This window comes from Anser cygnoides, chromosome 3, assembly GCF_040182565.1.
Source record: "Anser cygnoides isolate HZ-2024a breed goose chromosome 3, Taihu_goose_T2T_genome, whole genome shotgun sequence".
NCBI classification, from domain to species: domain Eukaryota; kingdom Metazoa; phylum Chordata; class Aves; order Anseriformes; family Anatidae; genus Anser; species Anser cygnoides.
In genome coordinates, this window is record NC_089875.1 from 14,348,913 (window position 1) to 14,366,910 (window position 17,998).

A 17,998-nucleotide genomic window follows, 5' to 3' on the forward strand; every position below is an offset into this window, starting at 1 on the left:
GACCTTTTCCCTGCTCGGGCAGGCCAGCTGGGTGTGTGGCAGTGCTGCAGTAGGGCTAGGGGATGGGAGAAAGGGCTTGCAACTGGGACTGGACGATGCTTTAGGGGTGGTACTGCTGCCAGCTCTGCGGGAGCAGCTCTCCTGGAGCCCGGCTGAGGCTCTAGGGAAACCAGGAGCTGCCCGTGGGATTTCAAGCAGAGCACCCCCCCCGTGCCATTTCCAGGCTAAATCCAAGACCGTAACCCCCAGCCCAGTGCATGTAGCCACCATGCCAGGGTACAGGGACATGGTAGTGGCGCAGAGCAGCCTCTGGCCCCGTCTCCCTCATCTCCACCCTGGGTGCTGGCCAAAGAGCCCATTCTGCATGGGTATGCTGTCCCCATGACAGTGCCGGCACCCGGCCGGTGCTGGCTGCAGGGGACCGTGTCCGCATCTGTAGTGTCGCGGCACCAGGCTGGAACCCCACGCAGCGGGCAGTCACACCGAAGTCAAACCAACGCATGTTCGGGTTGCTTTAATGAGTGGGTGTCACACAGGAGTACTGGTGCTCTACATCGCGCTACAGGTGTTAAACTGACCCCAGCCCCACGAGGGATGCACGGAGCAGCAGGGCCCAGCTGGGGAGGGACAGAGGAGCTGTCATGCACCGGGCTGGGTCACCACCCAGCTGGCAGGGGCAAGCAGAACCTGTTCCACACAGCTATAGATGCTTTAAAAAAAAAAAAAATCAAAAAAAAAATATCCCTGGAGTGGTTCGGCTACTGGGTTTTTAATTACTAGGTGGGGAGGAGGCTACAGCAAGCTCTGTGATCCCAGCTGCTGATCCCTCTCCTCCTGCACCACAGTGTATGGAAGTGGCACCTGCACTGGAGGCAGCTGATCTAACACCCAGCCCCTTCTCCAGGCATCGCTGGGGGAAGGGGGCGGCAGGGAGGGCAGGCAGCAGCCTCTCCTTCCCCTTGCTGTTGGGCTGGCACAGCCCCTGGAGGAGGACACGACACTCGGTGTGGTCTAAACCCGTTTGTGGGGCAGGGAGGCCAGGCCACGTGCAGAGGGAGGGAAGGATTTGGCTGGAGATCCCTTGTTAAGCGTGGAGTGCGGTTGCGGAAGACTGATCCGTGGCTGTCTCACTAAAAGCGATACGCAGCACGTGCAGGCTGGGTACAAACACGGGGGCCTTTCGCCTCTCCCCCCGCTCCCCTTCCTCAGTCAGGGCTCCTCCTCAGAGCACCCTTCTACCCCCCCCGAAGGAAAGGCCTCGCTCCTGCAGAGCCAAGCCCGGCCAGCTGGCGGTGAAATGCGGGTGAGGGCTCCGGGGCTGGGCACCCATCCCTCCTTCCTTCCCTCTGTGCTTGCGTCAGTCCCGGGGGAGGTTGGGTGGGGGGATTTTTGTGGAGGAGGGCTCCACCCCCCAGATCTCCTGGGCGTACTCGGTGATGGTCCTGTCACTGGAGAACTTGCCCGAGCAGGCGATGTTCCTGATGACTTTCTTAGTCCACTCCCGGGGGTCCTGGGAAGAGGGGAGGCAAGGGCAGCGGTCACTCATCCCACCCCCGCACGGCTCAGGCTTGGGGCACCGCTACAGCCCAGCTTCCCCTTTTCCATGGCCAAGGACCCCCTGCCCCTGCTGAGGCTGTGGGCAGCTCTTACCATGAACAGCTGGTCCACTTGGCCTTGGCATTTAATGTAGGCTTCGTAGTCGGCAAACACCTTAAACCTGAAAGCCAGAACGCAGAGTAAGGCCGGGGTTTGCCTGCTGCAGGGTCCCAGGCGGGGCAGCCCAGTCATCTTCCCACGAAGGGGCTGGGAGGCGTGCCAGGCCTCACCTGTCGTGGTGCATGAGCATGTTGACAACGTCCCTGAAGCACCCGGGGTCTCTCGGGGAGAAAAACCCACTGCTGATCTGGTCAATGGCCTGCCGCAGCTCCGGTAGGCGCTCGTAATACTCCAGCGCGTTGTACCTGCGCAGGGAGGAGGCACGGACGGGCTGTAGGGGCTGGCGCTCTCCCCCGGGGCCCAGCACCCAGAGAGCTGGCACGTGTCTCGGGCAGAGAGGGCAGCATGCTCCCCAGCACCAACCCTTTGCGATCCAGGGCCTCCACGTCCTCCACCCGCATGCCGAAGATGAAGAGGTTTTCTTCGCCTGCCTCCTCGGCCATCTCCACGTTGGCTCCATCCATGGTGCCGATGGTGAGGGCCCCGTTCAACATGAACTTCATGTTGCCGGTGCCCGAGGCCTCCGTGCCAGCTGTGGAGATCTGCTGGGAGAGATCCGCTGCTGGGATCACTGCCGGGTGCAAGAGAGGTGGGAGTTAGCCCTCGGCTTGCTGCAGCTCCCCCCGGCCTGGGCCCAGGACAGCAGAACGACTCTGGGCAGTGGCCTGCTGACCCTTCCAGCTCAGCCCAGAGGCCGGACCCAGGCACAAAGGCCCAGCTCTGCCAGGACCCCATGCAGCTGCTGCTGCTCCTGCACCAGGCTCCTGCCCCATGTAGAGCCCTGCAGCCCTCAGGCCCTTCCTGAAGGTGCCCAGGTGGCCCGCTGTGACAGCCTTCTGTCAAACCAGCTTCTGGGCTCAGCTGGGACACGGCCAGCTCCTGCCCTGTGCCTCCATGCGCCACAGACGTACCTTTCTCCGCCAGGGACACGCGGTAGTTCTCCAGGAAGATGACCTTGAGCTTGTCCCCCACGTAGGGATCGTTGTTGACGACCTCGCCGATGGATGTGATGAGTTTGATGATCATCTTGGCCATGTGGTAGCCGGGGGCCGCCTGAAGAAGAGCAGCCCAGAGAGAGTGAAGGCTTTTAAGGAAGGCAGAGCATGAGAGGTGCCAATGCGGGGTCCTCGCTGTGGGGAGAACCTGGGCCTCACCTCTGCTCTTCACATGGCTCAGCCAAAACCCTACTGGGAGAAGCCCTGAGCCCCAGGAGGGGAGCGATGGGGCCCCACTAGTCCATGACAGCGCTTCCTGAAGAGCCCACCAGCACAGACCTACGCTGGCTAACCCACAGCAAACCCAGCAAAGCCCCCAGAAGGGACCAGCACCTTCCCCGCATCCCAATACCGCGCGTGCACTGAGGCTGGGAAGCACTTTACCTTTCCTCCGATCATAATCGTCCTAGGAACAAAGGATTTGGATGGGTCACTTCTGATGCCTGAAAGAGCAGGGCATAAACAACTGAAGCAAAGACAAACCGGGCAGAGCTCATCGTTCACATCAGAGATGGGCTGTGAGCCCAGCACACCTGCAGAACCCCAAAGCCCAACCAGACATCTGCCAAAGCTGTGCTGGGCAAAATCGGGCTGCAAAGTACTTGGAAAGCCACTCCAGACAGCCACGAGTCAGAGCTGTAATGACTTGCCTCCCCTTGGGAAGGGGCAGGGGGATGAGGCAGACACTTGGGAGCGGGGTTTTAGCTTGCACCAGGCCAGTCCTAACACCAGCAGTATGGGTGCGGGGGTGACTTGGGCCCTGGGACCACGCCGCGATGGAGATTTGGGCTGTGAGCTTTTCTCCAGAGCTCTGCAGGACCCTTCAGGTACTCTGTCCTCCTCCTGGAGGAGAAGCCCCTCGTGACAGGAGGGCACAGCCAGGCTCAGGAGTCCTTGGCCACCAGCTGGCGTGCATTTTCATAGGAACGCTGGCAGCAAGGGGCTGCTGGGGGGCGCCCCTGGACTACCAGCCCCTACCAGGCAGGACTTACGGTTGTAGAGGGTGATAGCATGCAGGCAGTTCAGCAGCTGCCGCTTGTACTCGTGGATTCGCTTGACTTGAACATCAAACATGGATGAAGGGTTGATCTTGACCTTGTACTGCTCCTCCAAGTAGGCTGAGAACTTCAGCTTGTTCTCCTGGCAAGAAAATCTGATGAGGAGCAGGCCTTGTGCCAGAAGTGAGGGCTGGCTGCTGGGATGTTCCCTGGGAGCATGCTGCCTCTACCCTTCTTCCCCCCTCACCTCCAGCGCTCGTTACCTGCTTGACTTTTGCCACATCCCTGATAAACATCTCATTATCGATGAAATCCAGGAGCTTCTTCAGCTGGCTCAGGTCTGTGACAAAGCCTTCCCCGATTTTCTAAAGGAAGGAATCAAAATAGGGATGTTTCACCTGTGGGACATCTCACCCCGTCCACAAGTGCACTTCCCCAACCACAGCCCTGTTGGGAAGAGGAAGAAGAGATGCTCTGGACAGGAAAAGGGGCACAGTTTCCTATGGCAAATTGATTTTTCAGGGAGCTCGAAGGTACAGGGGAAAATGGGTACTTGCAAAAATCCAAACAAGTCCTTTTCCCTCAAAGAGCTTGAGAGGAAGGGTATGTGCATGTGTACCAGGGCCTCCTGGCAGCTGGAAAAACTGAAGGGCAGGACATAAAAAATAACTGCACAAAGGTTTTCGGCTATTGCATACCCCAGTGTGAAGCAAAAATAAACAAACCTCAAGGGCCTGCTAAACAGAGGAGACAAAACTGGGGCTGGGGCTCTGAGGGAGCTCCTTTGTGGCCATGAAGCTTGGATGCTTTTGCCGACACCCCACTTCTACACACCGCGGTGCTGCCTGACAGGTTATCTGCAACCACTGCGAGGGGAGGGAGCCAGATCCAAATTTCTGCAACTCCTTGGCCAGCTCTTCCTCAGAGACTTCAAAGCTCAGCCAACCTCACACCTACACGTGCAACAGGCATGCTCCTACCAGGCTGTCCTCGCTCACACCTGCCAGACCTTTCCCTCAGGCTCTGTTGAGACTTTGTGAAGTGCCCAGAAGCAAACAGCAGGGATCGCAGCTCAGCCCCTCACTCCAGCTGCTTGCGACTCACCTCGGCGATAACATCGGCCAGTCCTGGGTTGCACAGCAGAAGCCAGCGCCTTGGCGTGATCCCGTTTGTCTTGTTCTGAAATTTCTCCGGCTCCAGCTCGTAGAAATCCTTGAACCTGGAACATCAGGGAGTAGGGGCCACACTGAACCACTCTGCCACCACCCAGAGCTTCAGCTGGGTGCTCCTGACATGCTCCTGACTCAGGACAACCTCTACTGATCTCGTTGTACCATCGTGAACTCTCTGCACTGCCTCTCAAACCCCTTCCTTGGCTCTAATGCCTAGGATTTCACCAGCTCCGAAGGGAGATGAGTTGGACCCTGTACACTCTCAAATAAGACTGTCTCTCCAGCCCGCTGTGCCCAGCAGGACAACCGAAGCGGGCCTTGATACCTGTTTGCCCCAGCCAGCCCCCCAGGTTTGCAGGCGAAGCTCAGTGAGCAGAGAGGAGAGGGGAGGTTTGTGCACACTGTGGGTGTCCCCCAACTCACACTGAGTTCTTCACAATGTCGGAGTGGATGCGGGCCACGCCGTTGACGGCATGGGAGCCGATCACACAGAGGTGTGCCATGTTGATGCGCTTGCAGTCCCCTTCTTCGATCACCGACATCCTCCGGAGACGGTCAACGTCCCCTGGGTAGAGAGCTGCCACGCGCTGCGGGCGGGCAGGAAGAGGGGCATTAGCAACCCAGCTGTAGGGCCTGGCAACATTCCCATCCTAAAAGACAGCTGGAGCGAAACCCACAGCCCGTGACCAGCCGAGTCCCTTACATCCAGATGCATTTGGTTGAGGGCGTAGATGATCTCCAGGTGACGGGGCAGCAGCTTTTCAAACATGGAGACTGGCCAGCGCTCCAGGGCCTCGGGCAGCACGGTGTGGTTGGTGTACGCACAGGTCCGTTTCGTGATCTCCCAGGCCTGCAGGCAGACAGCGGGTTAACACACACATGCCAGGGCCAGGAGGGGGAAGAAAACCTTATTTAAGGGGAGGACAGCAGCTCTTGCCCCTGTGAGGTGTGGTATGCACCTTCCAGCTCTGCTCACCTTGTCCCAGTCCACCTTCTCCACGTCCACCAGGATCCGCATGAGCTCTGGGATGGACAGGGCAGGGTGGGTGTCATTTAGCTGAATAGCCACCTGCAACACAGACTCGCCGGGCTCAGATGTGGCAGTGACAGGGCTCTGTCTGTGTCCCAGCACAGCCCCCGTGGGGTCAGGGTTGGGGGAAGACTCAGGTCTCTTCTTATGGCTCACAGAACCACACATGCCAGAAACAGACAGAGCTCCCATGGAGCTGTTCAACCTTCAACAGATTTGCTCCAAAATGTATTTTTTCCCCTGGAGAATGGGCCCCGAGATCACTTCTGTGTTCCAACCCAAACTGCCAGGGTCTTTGTATACAGCAAAGCATCCTGCTCTCCCACACGGTGGGCAGGTCTGGCTGAAACACCCCCGGGCCCTCCCTGCCCACAAACTCACCTTGTCCGGGAACGTTTCAAAGCTTGTCCTGACAGGGTCTCGACAGCCAAATTTGGAGGACTTAAAGCGGCGGATGATGTCTTGGAGGGTCGCGGCCACCACGAAGTACTCCTGTTTCAGCCGCAGCTCCTTGCCTTCGAAGAACTGCATGTGGGGGACACGCAGGTGTCAGTGCTGCAGCTGCCATCCCCAGTTGGCAGCCCAGCCCCTGGAGATGCTCCTGTCCAATCCGATGGGCTTCCCAACAGCCCTTACGTGCTCTGCACTTTGTCAGGCCAAACCTAGGTGTTACTCATCCTGCCTCTCAGGAGGCCAGCCATGTTACAGCTCCAGCCATGCTACAGGCTGCTGTTTCAGCTGCCTCCAGAGGGCAACAGAACCTGACACATCGGTGCTGCTCCCACAGACCAAGTGCAGCTCCCTCCCTCGCTGCAAGGCCCTCTACAGGGTTTTTGGAGCAAGGATTTTGGACTCCCTGCAATAGCCAGGAGCCAGTGTCATTTATGGACACACCAGCTGCCTCCTGTGCACACCACACAACACGCTGTTCTGTTTTAAAACACCAAGAGAAATGAGTGGGTGGGGTAAAGCCCAGGAGATGAGCTTTTCCAGCACAGATGCTAATCCGTGACTGGGTGCACAATGACTGCATGGCCTGGGACAATTCCTGCGTGAGAAATCCCTTGAACTGGGGCTGGAAATGAGTGCCCCCTCATAGACACCTCTAAAATAAGGACTTACTTTTGCAAACAGTAAACCATGTAAGTTGGCAACTGCCTTGAGTATGAAGGCAGACAGCAACTATATGATACGGGCCAGGCTCCCAGCTGCCATCAGGCAGCAGTGACGCTCTGGGGCCAGCAGAGCTGCATCTGTTCATTGAGAATTACAGAGCTAACACGTTGTATTAAAAATCCTCAAACCAGAACAATAACCATCAGGTGGCCGTGACCTTCCACTGCCTGCAAGCAAGGCAATAAAACTACAGGAAGGATGAACCCAAGCAGCAGGAAAGAGAAGCAAGAGTCACTCACGTTGTCGTTTGGGTACAGGACTCTGGATATGTTCTCTGCCAGGTTTCTGTCCAGCACTGCCTCGATGTAGTCACCCACATTGACTGCAGTGAGAGAGAAATACACACAGCACTGCCACAGCTGCAGAGATTCAGACAGGTCCCCAACACCGTGCTTTTCCCTCTTTTGTGGAGATTTCTAGCAGGAACATGACGGCTGGTATTAATGAAATATGAAAGGGAATGGACGTGTGTGAATGCACCCATAGAGACAGGAGGAGACGAGAGAAAGGTACATACCCACACAGTTTCTCAAGACACACAGACTGGAAAGGACAGAAGACAGAAAGTGAAGACGGACAGCAGACAGAGAAGGCAAAAAAAAGGAAGCGAGTGAAGCAGCCATCTTGCTTCAGGACTAAGGAGAAGTGGTGCAGGGCAAAGAAGCACGAAGACCACAACCACAGCTAACTCCTACAGGGCACAAAAGGCCCGCCTGAAACCCAGCTCACAGCTGCCGATCAAGAACTGATCAAGAACTCAGTTCTCTGCGTCCCACATAAGTTCCCCTGATGGGGCTGCTTGGACACGCACGTCTGGGTCCTTCCAAGTACGGAAGAATGAATCCAATCAGTCTTGTCTAAAACATTCCCCTTCTGTACAGCCTAGCAACTGTTAGTTGCCCAGTACGTGTCCTTCAGCACTACAGTTAGAGCCTGAAAAATACAGTAGGGGTCACACATGGACTCAGAGGAAACCAGCAGTAAGGAAGGAAAAATGCTGCCATTTTCCTTCAGCACTAGAGGATGCTGCTGCATGGAAATGGCTCTCCATGGCACCTGGGTGTTTGCAGCTCACCTGGTGATATGCAGAACACACTGGCACATGGTTTATCACTTGGGGAATGCACAGGGCAGGTTTTGAGAGTGAGGCAAGCATGAGGGGGGTGAAACGAGGATGGGTGGGTGCACAAGGGTTCTGGAAGTGGTTGGAGGTGGTGTGATCCATGAATGTGCATTCAGCACTGTGTTTTTGAGGTAGCCAGGAGGTATGGATAAAGCAGGGCAGATGTGGAGTGCTGTGCCAGGTGCAACACACAGAGGAATAACGATGTCCCAGCCCCAGAGCCCGCTGGCCAGAAGATAGGCAGTGGAGGGATAGCACTTACACTCCTGGAGGTTGAAGTCATTGGGTGCTTTTGCAGACCACAGCCTCATGGTGTTCACAGTGTTGTTCTTGTATCCTGGCACTGGTGTGTCATACGGCATGGCGAGGACAACCTGCAAAAGGACAGCATTTCCCTCTGTTTAGCAGCATGACATCCTCAGAAGAAGGTTCAAAATGTCTCCAGAAAGAATCCAGAGGACACAGGCAACTTCTGGCTGTGGTAAAGATCCCACGTGCACTAAAACACAGCTGCTGAGGTTCACAAACCTGCTTGTTGTCACGGGCACTTTCAGCACCCGCTAGAAAAGCATTAATAGGAGAGGAAGAGTTGTTTGGAGCTTCACTGGCAAACAGGAGTTTCAAGCTCATTAATAAAACAACAGGCTTGCAAGCAACCTGCTGACCTGCCCATACCAACTGGAGTGCCTATGAACTATTCACCAAAGCCCTGCAAGCATCCTCAGCTGGCCACTGCTCTTCTGCCTGCACTGGCACAGTGCTGGGGCACCTGGGTGTTTCCATCTGGGATAAACTGCACAGCCTGAATCCTGCCCAGAAGCCCTCTGCAGCCTCCCAGGACCAAACCCGACCACCAAAGCACCATTGCCATAGCGCTTCCTCCAAAAACTCCATTAAACGTACGTTGAAGCCACCTGGGTAAACACACTGAGATCTCCAGCACTGGAACTGAACATGCATGAACAACTTGTGCAGCCTTTCAGCTGTGCTTAAGCACTGGGATGCTGCCCAGGTGGCTTCGTGCTACAGAGAACACCACCGGGGCTTCCAGTTGAGCTTACACTCGCCAGGCAAGGCACAGGTGTGCTTCCAAGCTTGCATGCTCCAGCTCACTGCTGTACCAATGTCTCCGTGCCTCCAAACCAGCTGAGCAGGGAGGCAAGGCACCGTGCCCCAGAACAAAGCCCCTAAGGGCTTACGCCAGCAGAGCTGAGCAGTGCTTGCAGAGGAAAGCCCTGATCCTGCAGCACGGGGCCTGGCCACCTCTGTTAGAAGGAGCTTACAGCCCCCTAAACACATCAGCATGCAGGGCTGTGACAGCCCTGCAGCCACAGGCCTTCCCCAAGCACAGACACAAAGGGCAGCAGAGAATGGATGGAGCTGTGCTCACAGGGCAGGGAAAAGCCAGGCGGATCGGCACGTCGGCCCCAAACAGCCTCGTTGTGCTGGCGTCAGCAACACCTCCCCTCTGGAGAAAACCAGCAAGAGCTCGGGCTCTCCAAGCTGGTATTACCAGCTCCGAACATGGAAGCAGGCAGGCAGAAAGCCTGCCCTGTCCGAGCCACGGGACCGGGGCATGCATCCCATTAACTGCACGATGCTATATTTAGAAACTGCATCTTTGACTTTTTTTAAGCCTTTCCACTCTGTTCCTTCAATAGCACTGGCTGAAACCTCACTTCCTTGTCAGAAGCAGTGTTTCCCATTGCGCAGCTTGGGATCCCTGAAAACCCCAGAGCAATGCTGGGGTTGGAAGAGGAAAGCACGCAGAGGCAAAGGCATTCAGTCCCCAGGTGGGTGTCTGCTTCCCCGGGGAGCTCTGGCACGGTGCCCCGTGCTGTTCACAGGTGTGTGGTTATTGAGCCCTGCCAACCTGCCCGCACCTCGCTGCCTTCAACAGCTTTGTGGCTGTATGCTCCTCAGACAGACCCTCGACCAAAGTGGGAACAAGGCTAGGCCGTGTCCATAAATCCCCGAGAAATTCACAGGCCTTTCCTCCTTAGGGCTTGGGGCGCAGAGGCTGAAACTTCTTCAATCCCCTTAATAAATCCAGGCTTTTTCAGAGTTTGCCTCCCTCAGCTGTAAAACTGGAACACATTTATGCTGCAGCTGCACATGCCCCTGGCAGGCATGTGCTCCCGAAGCACAGCGTTACCCCTGTAATTGCGACACTGCCTCACCTCAACCCGAGGCAGGGGAATGCGGGAGCTGGAGAAGCGTTTGCTCTCCACAGTGGTGCAGAACAAGGCCTCCGGGCAGACTGGAGACTTGAAACCTCGTCTACCCACCAGGTTGGCCTGGGAAAGAGGCACTTGCTCTGACCACAGGAGTTGAACACCCGCTGGATTGCTGCGCAGCTGCCCCAAGAGATGGATCTCCACCCACAGCAGCGGTGCCAGAACCACCTGCAAAATCACTGGGTTTGAGCAAGCCGTGGCCGGGAGCAGCGCAGAACGAGCCAGGGCTGCAATCCTCCCCTGACAGAAATCCCTGCAAGAATGGATGAGAGGTTTCACCCTGGAAATTGCTACAGATTCAGGCACCAACCCCTTCTGAAGTTACAGCTGCGACTGAACATTGTCCCCCTTTTCCCTGCCACCATCGGAGCCGATAAAAATGAAACTGCAAACGTAGCAGAAAGCGCTTTACCAGGGCGGGAGAGAAGCAAAGCCTGACCTCGGTTAGCACGGGGGCAGACTCTCCCCCTCCACGCCACCCTCCCCAAGCCCAGCGCGTACCTGGGTGTCGACCCACTTCACGCCCTCAGGGGTGTGCTCCACGCGGCCGTAGAAGTGCACGGGGAGCATGTACTCGGGGCGAGCTTTCTCCCAGGGATTGCCGTAGCGTAGCCAGTCATCGGCCTCCTCCACCTGCAAGGGGCAAACGTGGCTCAAGACGGGGCTCGTGTCTCCAAGGGGAGGCTAAACTCGGCTCTCCAAAGGGAGACGGTTTGAAAAGCAAAGCTTTGGTAAGGTGGCTTTAAAAATGGATACACAGAGGTCTCTAGAAGACAGCTGGGTTTTCCAAAACTTGGATGACTAAAACCCAGCTGATATAAATCACTCTCTATTGCCTTTGCTGAGCTGTGCTGGTTTAAACCATCCATACAAACCACACAGACTCCTGCGCCCAGTGCCTTGAGGGCTTTGCATCCAGCTTGATGGTGCAGTTTGTGGTCCCCTAGGAGTCCAAACTACCCCCTGTAATCCAGCTCTTGCTAACTGCTCTGCCCTCTGCCAGAGAGGATTTTTCTGCTCTGCTCCTGACAGCACCAACAGGAGAGAAGTGAATTCAGCAGAGCAACCCACGCTGATGTGCACCATGAACAAGAGGGGCTGAGGCACCTGCAGACACTGCGTCTGCAGGCGCTTCTCTGCCAGGAGGGAGCTTGGTCTGAGCCACCACTGCCCCTGTTCTTTTTCAAGTAACATTGAACCAACTACAGTTGCTTTTTGCTTCTTTTTTTTGGCCTCTTTTCCACCATTTACAGGGCCTAGCAGCACAGCTTCTTTGTGGAGGAGGAAGAAAAAACAACCCTCACACCTCTTACCCTACCTGACCTATGGAGAGCTGTTTTAAGGGGAAAATAGGGTCCTTTATGCACAGAAGCAATACAAGTCTCCTAAGAGAAATCATTTCCAGACATACATGAGGAATAACCACCACTTGGGGCAGTTTTTTAGTCTACTTTCACTTGCAAACCATTATGATTATTAATGCTACAGGGGAGAGTCCCCGTTTAAGGCCCTGCTGCCAGTCTCCAAGGGACCCCACATGAGCAGCAGCACCCCAGGTTAAAATACTGAGGTTTTGGGCAGCCCAGGGCCCCACGTGCTGTTTGTGTGGCCGGGTCACACCCACAGGCAGAGCCAGCCATCGCAGCACGAAATAGAAGGGGATGGGGCGACCCGCGTGTGCCAACAACGTACCTGCCAGCCGTCGACGATCTTCTGGTTGAAGATCCCGAACTCGTAGCGGATGCCGTAACCGTACGCTGCCAGCCCCAGCGTGGCCATGGAGTCCAGGAAGCAAGCTGGAAGAGCAGAGCATGATCACACTGCCACCAACCTCGCCCCGGCGGCGCGCTGGGTGCGGGGCTGAGGGTCTGCCACAACCGGTGCTGCTGGGAACGTTGATTGCTCAGGAATCCCCGTGCAGAAGGGACAGGAGGGGACAGCCTGCACCAGGGCCCCACAAAGTTGTTAGTGAGAAGGGCAGGACTCCCCCAGGAGCGAGGCCCTTAGCATCAGGCCAATGCCAGGGGAGATTTGGGAGCAATGGTGCCGACACCGGGAGCGCCTGCAGCCTCGCGTGATGAAGGTGCAGGTGCAGCAACCTTCCCCATGTGAGCAGATGTGCACAGAGCAGAGACCAGTGGTCATCGGGGGCAGCAGCAGCTCAAGCCAGGTGTGAGTGAAATGCACCTAAATGCAGCATTGTTGCAGCGAGAGCTCTTCCGAACCTGCCTGAGAAACCCACGCCTGGCTCGAAGCCCGCCTGCCTGCGGGGCTTCTGATCCTGACTCACCAGCTGCTTTACTACGAGCTCTGTCAAAGCAAAGCTTTCTGACCATCGGTCCAGGGCAGCTCTGGTAAAGCTCAGCCCTGGCACTCCCTCTGTCAGGCAGCTCTTGACTCCAGCAGTCCTTTGTGACGGGCAGATCAAAATAGCAGCCAACAATTCGCCTACGTGAGGGCTGCTTGTGTGCCTCAGAAAAAAAAACAAAAGCTTTTACAGGGAGGTGAGGAGAAAGGCTTCAGACAGCCTCTTTCAGCCACAGCCCAGCTTGCTGTGCTCCGGTCAGGCACCAAGGCATCTCCTGGATGCTGGCCGTGTGTGGTTGAGGCCCTGCTGTGGCAGGCAGCCCCAGGTGCAGGAGGTGACACAAAGCAGAGAGCCCTTGGGAGGCTGAGATGAAGACGTGACATGCTCACGAGGAAGGTAAACTCCGTGCCCTTCCTCTCGGGCCACCCTCGGAGCGAGGACGGGGCTCCCCTCTCCCCGCGTTACCTGCCAGGCGGCCCAGGCCTCCGTTTCCCAGCCCGGCATCCTCTTCGATTTCCTCCAGTTCCTCCAAGTCCAGACCCAGCTGTTGGGGAAACAGCCACAGGAGAACACGTCAGTACCCAGACCCCGTGCTCTGAGGGTGCTCTCTGAGGAGGGCACACACAAATCCCAAACCAACATGATTACACCTCACACAAACCGCGTGGGGCTCTCCCCGTAGCCCTTCCCTCACCCCCCAAAGCACCTCACCGGCTTCTGGCCCCCGGGGGCAGCCTAATTAACTGGAAAACAATCCCTCATCAAGCAACGCTTTCCCACGAAGCAGGTTTCCTTAGAGACACCCAACAAAACACCGGCCTCCTGGCAGCCCCTCCGGCCGCAAGGCCCTCCCACCGAGGAGGAGGCCGACAGGCGGCCAGGCGGCGCGCAAAGGGCTGCGGAGCCCAGCCCGGTGCCTCGAGGAAGGTTACGGCCATTTCTGCAGCCCGTGGCTGCGGTTTCCGCCGTTACGCTCTGCGCCGTCCCACATCCTGAGCACCCCGCTGCCAAGCTGCTTGGCCGGGGCCCGCGGGTGGAAGTGGCTGTCTCATCTTCTGCAGCTCGCAGGGTTTTTTCTCCTCTAACCCAAGGGCTGGCTGCCTCTCCAGGGGTTGTGCCTGGTTCAAGGGGAAGCCTGCCAGCAGCAAGGACACTTGGGGAGCCAGGCAGATGCTACAGTTCCTCCCCAGACCGCCCTCCCAGAGCTTCAGCTATCTCCACGGCGTGACAGGGGGCACTAATACAGTCTCTCTTCGTGACAAAGCCATGCTGGATACGAGACCTCCCGTCCCAGCTGGCCATCACGAGCTCCAGGAACTGGAGGCTACAGCACGGGGAGCCTTGGCTGCACAGCTGGCCGAATCAGCCCGTGGAAAATGCCTCGCAAAGAGACTCGAGGATCCTGCCTGAATAAAACCAGCCTGTGCTCTGAGGCTCAGACAGAAAGTGCTGGGTGCCTCTCTGGGAATCCCTTCCCATCCCTCAGCAGAGAAGGTGCTGGCCAGGGCATTTCGTCAGCAAGCTTAGCACCTCATTTGGAGGGACAGTGAGTGACAGAGCCCAACTTCTGCTAGAAGCTGTAACGTGGAGTTACAGTCTGAGGGGTAGGGAAATAAAGCTTTCGGGTGAGGAAGCCCCCAAACTCCTATTCCGTCAAAAAGGTCACTGTCCTGCTGCAGATGGCAGTGAGCCTAAGTAAATATGGCCTGGCATCTGTGATCGACTCGGTGGTACTCAGCAGTGGCTGTATTTTTTCCAGTTCAAACCCATCCAGTGACATTTGAAAAATCAAGCCATTTCCCCACCCCCCCCCTTCCTGGCGATTTACTTTCGTCTGCCAGTGTTGCTGTAGGGCTTTCTATGTATGTGCATGCACATATGAACTGTGGTTTGGTGGTTTTGCGCTTTCCTTTTTGGCCCAGCCTCCCTCAGCAGACTACATGACCCGTGATGAGCCATCACCTCTCCCAGTGGTGGGAAGTTGTTTGCCCCTTGGGATTCCCTAGTCTTTGGGGACTCTTGGAGCTGCTTTCTGCATGCAGAGCCCGGCCACTACAGGAAAAGAGTGGTCTGAGGAATCTGTAAGCCCAGCTCTCGAGGCACCCCAAGGTGCCACCACTGCCTTCTTTGGGGGTGGCGGAACACAAGCAGAGGGCCAAGCCTTCATTTAGTCAAAATAAAACATCCTCAGGAGGAGGCCTTGAGAAATAAAGATACCCAGCCATCCACATGGAAAAGTCTGGCCAGTTCTTCAGGGGACCCCCCCCCGTACCCCAGGACTTCACCTGGTAAATGGCTTCATCGCAGGCGTTCTGCAAGCCCAGGTTCACCATCGTGTTCTGCAGGGTGCGGCCCATGTAGAACTCCAGGGACAGGTAATAAATACGCTGGGGAGGCAAAGCAAGACACTTACAGCACGTTTCACCCCACCTTGGGAGGCCTGCCCATCACTTGCTGCACCCAAAGGATTTCACCGAAGTCACTTAAAATTAAGATCAGGCCCAACTGTTTTTCAGAGCAAGGGACAGCCTCCCAACGCGGCTCTTGGCGCCCGCTTCTGAACAACATGCACCACAGTTTGTTTGTCAGAAGGAGCCTTGCACGGGATGCTAGCCAACTCCCCGCTGCACATCTCCCTGCCAACAGCCTTCTATAGAAAAATCCCGTTGCCTGTTAAGAGTGTTTCCCTAATTAACTTCAGGCAGGAATTATCTAGGATGCTGAATTGTATCTTTACGCGCAGCCAAGCTCGCCCGAGGTGATGCCTGCACCGGGCTCTTAAAAGTTTTCTCATGCTCCGCTGAAGCCGATCCAGAGCCTGCAGCAAGCAGGGAGCCCCCCGCCCCTCGCATACTTGGCCCGGCTTCAGGCCAACCCCCTTCCTGCCAGTGATTTTCCAGCTCTCCTCTCGCGCTTTTTGAGCTGGGAGAAGATAAGCCAGCCAGGTCACCCGCGGCAGGACAGCGGGAGGGAAGGGAGAAGGCACTTGGGCGCGCAAGCTCAACCTTCCCCAGCCTGTTTTTGGCACTGAGAGCGTTTCCCATCGCTTTTCTGTCCTGGCTGGGGCACCCTCTCTCTGCTGGGGAGCTCTGCAAGAAAGGATCAGCCCGGCGTGCTGGATTTTAGGCAATCTCTGAGCAAGACGGTGACAGATCAGATGTTCCAGATGTTGACAGCTTTAGACACATGCTTCAAAGCCACCCGAGGCTGTCGGGGGCTGAAACAATACGGGCTCGCCCTTCCTTGTGTCCTCCCCACACTGACATGCACATTTCACTCTACTGAAGGAATGAACTGTCCCACGGGTGGCAGAGCTCCTGGCACAACTGCACACGAAGGACGGGTCTGCGGTGACCTCCCAAGTTTCGGAGGAACTACTGCCCGTGTGGTGAATGCTAATGAAAGCCTGTTTCTAGGATGCGCAGCGGGGAAGCAGGCTACGCACGCTTTTGCCCTTACTCAGATTTTTCCATCCCCACAGATATTTTTATACGTAAACAGGAGTTTTAACAGAGCAATAGCCTGACTTTGAATCATGCTTCCCCTTGAATCCCTTTCCTTGGTAGCCGGGATCTTTCCAGGCCAGTTTTGGAGCACTAAGCGGCAGGATTACCTGCTCTGGGAGTATGAAAGGGTCCTTCTGCTCTTCCCGTCCTCTCCTTGGGACTCAACAGAACGAGTGAAAGCATCACACGGAGGCATAAACACTCTGCTCACTTCAGCCTCCCACAGGGACGTGGTTCTAGCGAAAATCTAAGTGCCTGGGACAGAGAGCAACCCCTCTCCAGGCTCCTCTTACCCTTGAGGGGACTTACACAGCCCCTTGGCGGTGCAATAATATTGACTATGGTATGTTTGGGTGAGCAAGGATAACAGGGAAGGCTCCACACCCAGGCGTAACTCCTAGAGCACGTAGGGCCACGCCGGCATGCGAGCACATTAGTTGAGCGCAGCTCGGTGTGTCAAGGCAATATCCATAACCCCGAGAAAAGAGCTGACTCGGTGCCGCCGCCGCCACCGCCGGCAGGCTGGGAAGGGCCGTGCCTCCTCCAGCACACACCTGCCCCCTGGGGCTCCCCGGTTCAGCGCTGGGGCTTCTTAATTCAGAAGGGTCAGGGCTGAAGGACGCCCTGCAGCCCCCAGTGCCCCCAGCCCGCGTGGCAGAGACGTGGGAGCAGGCGCGAAGCCAGCGAGGAGCCCGCCGAGGCGTGGACGTGACCGTGCCCACAGCGATGCCCACGGCGGCCTTCGTGGGACCACGCTCACAGGAGCGCGAGGGGGGGATCTGAGGCCAGAAAGGGGACTGGGGACGCAGCCAGGGCGAGGTGTGAAGGTGGGGCTGGGGTCGCCTGCCGCAGGCGAGCCGCGCAGGGCAGGGCAGGGCAGGGCAGGGCAGGGCAGGGCATGGCGGCTCACCTTGGGGTCCCGCTCGTAGTAGTGCTGCTGGGTGCGGATCCAGCGCCCCACCAGGTGGTCGCGCACCGTGTGCGCCAGGGCGAAGAAGTAGTCGCGGGGGGTGGCGACGTTGCGGTCCTTGACCAGGGTGAAGTGGAGGTGCCGGTTGAAGCTCTTGCGCACCTCCGCCACGTCGCCCAGCCCCGCGATGCCCCGCACGCTGATCTGCTTGCGCTTCTCCCCGTCGCTCAGCGGCGCCGCCATCGCGGCACCTCCGCCGGGATCCGTCCCTTTCCCCCCCCCCCCGTCCCCGTCCCCGTCCCTCTTCCCGTCCCCGTCCCTGCCTCTGCCGCAGCCGGGGCCGCCGCGCCTGCGCCTCCTCCGCCCGCCGCGGCGAGGCGGGGCCCGACCGCGCCGGCCCCCGGTGAGGGGAAGCGGCCGCACCGCCCCCGGCCCTGCCCCGGGCTCCCGGTTGGGCTGAGGGGACGGGGACGGTGTGAGGGGACGGTGTGAGGGGATGGAGTGAAGGGATGGGGACGGTGCGAGGGGACAAGGGATGGTGTGAGGGGATGGGGATGAAGTGAGGTGACAGGGATGGTATGACAGGACATGGATGGTGTGGGGGGTCATGTATGGCTTGAGGGGGACAGGGGTGACATGAAGGGATGGGGATGGCACGAAGGACAGGGATGGTGTGAGGGGGACTGGGAGGTACCTTAAAGGAGGCTGTAGCGAGGGTTGGTCTGTTCTCCCACGTGCCTGGTGACAGGACGAGGGGGAATGGGCTAAAGTTGTGCCAGGGGAGGTTTAGGTTGGATATTAGGAAGAACTTCTTTACTGAAAGGGTT

The 17,998-nt window shown here is 57.4% G+C and overlaps 1 protein-coding gene across 1 annotated transcript; it reads right to left on the reverse strand.

The window, feature by feature from the left end:
- Window positions 1–499: 499 nt before the first annotated feature.
- PYGB (glycogen phosphorylase B) lies at window positions 500–17,494 on the reverse strand. Its single transcript, XM_048078958.2, has 20 exons — window positions 17,172–17,494; window positions 15,041–15,142; window positions 13,221–13,299; window positions 12,140–12,243; window positions 10,949–11,080; window positions 8,473–8,584; window positions 7,327–7,409; window positions 6,293–6,436; window positions 5,858–5,950; window positions 5,585–5,731; window positions 5,305–5,468; window positions 4,814–4,928; window positions 3,973–4,074; window positions 3,704–3,851; window positions 3,096–3,154; window positions 2,628–2,769; window positions 2,080–2,287; window positions 1,827–1,961; window positions 1,651–1,717; window positions 500–1,510 (listed from the first exon to the last, which is right to left on the reverse strand). The coding sequence occupies exons 1-20, from the start codon at window positions 17,412–17,414 to the stop codon at window positions 1,358–1,360; spliced, it is 2,532 nt and encodes an 843-aa protein (XP_047934915.1). The 5' UTR covers window positions 17,415–17,494; the 3' UTR covers window positions 500–1,357.
- Window positions 17,495–17,998: the final 504 nt, after the last annotated feature.

Coding starts and splice junctions, on each gene's coding strand:
- PYGB (XM_048078958.2), bottom strand. CDS start 17,414: ATGGCGGCGCCGCTGAGCGACGGGGAGAAGCGCAAGCAGATCAGCGTG. Junction 4,929..5,304: donor GACATTGTGAAGAACTCAGT/GTGAGTTGGGGG, acceptor CTGATGTTCCAG/GTTCAAGGATTTCTACGAGC. Junction 3,155..3,703: donor TGCTATCACCCTCTACAACC/GTAAGTCCTGCC, acceptor CTGCTCTTTCAG/GCATCAGAAGTGACCCATCC.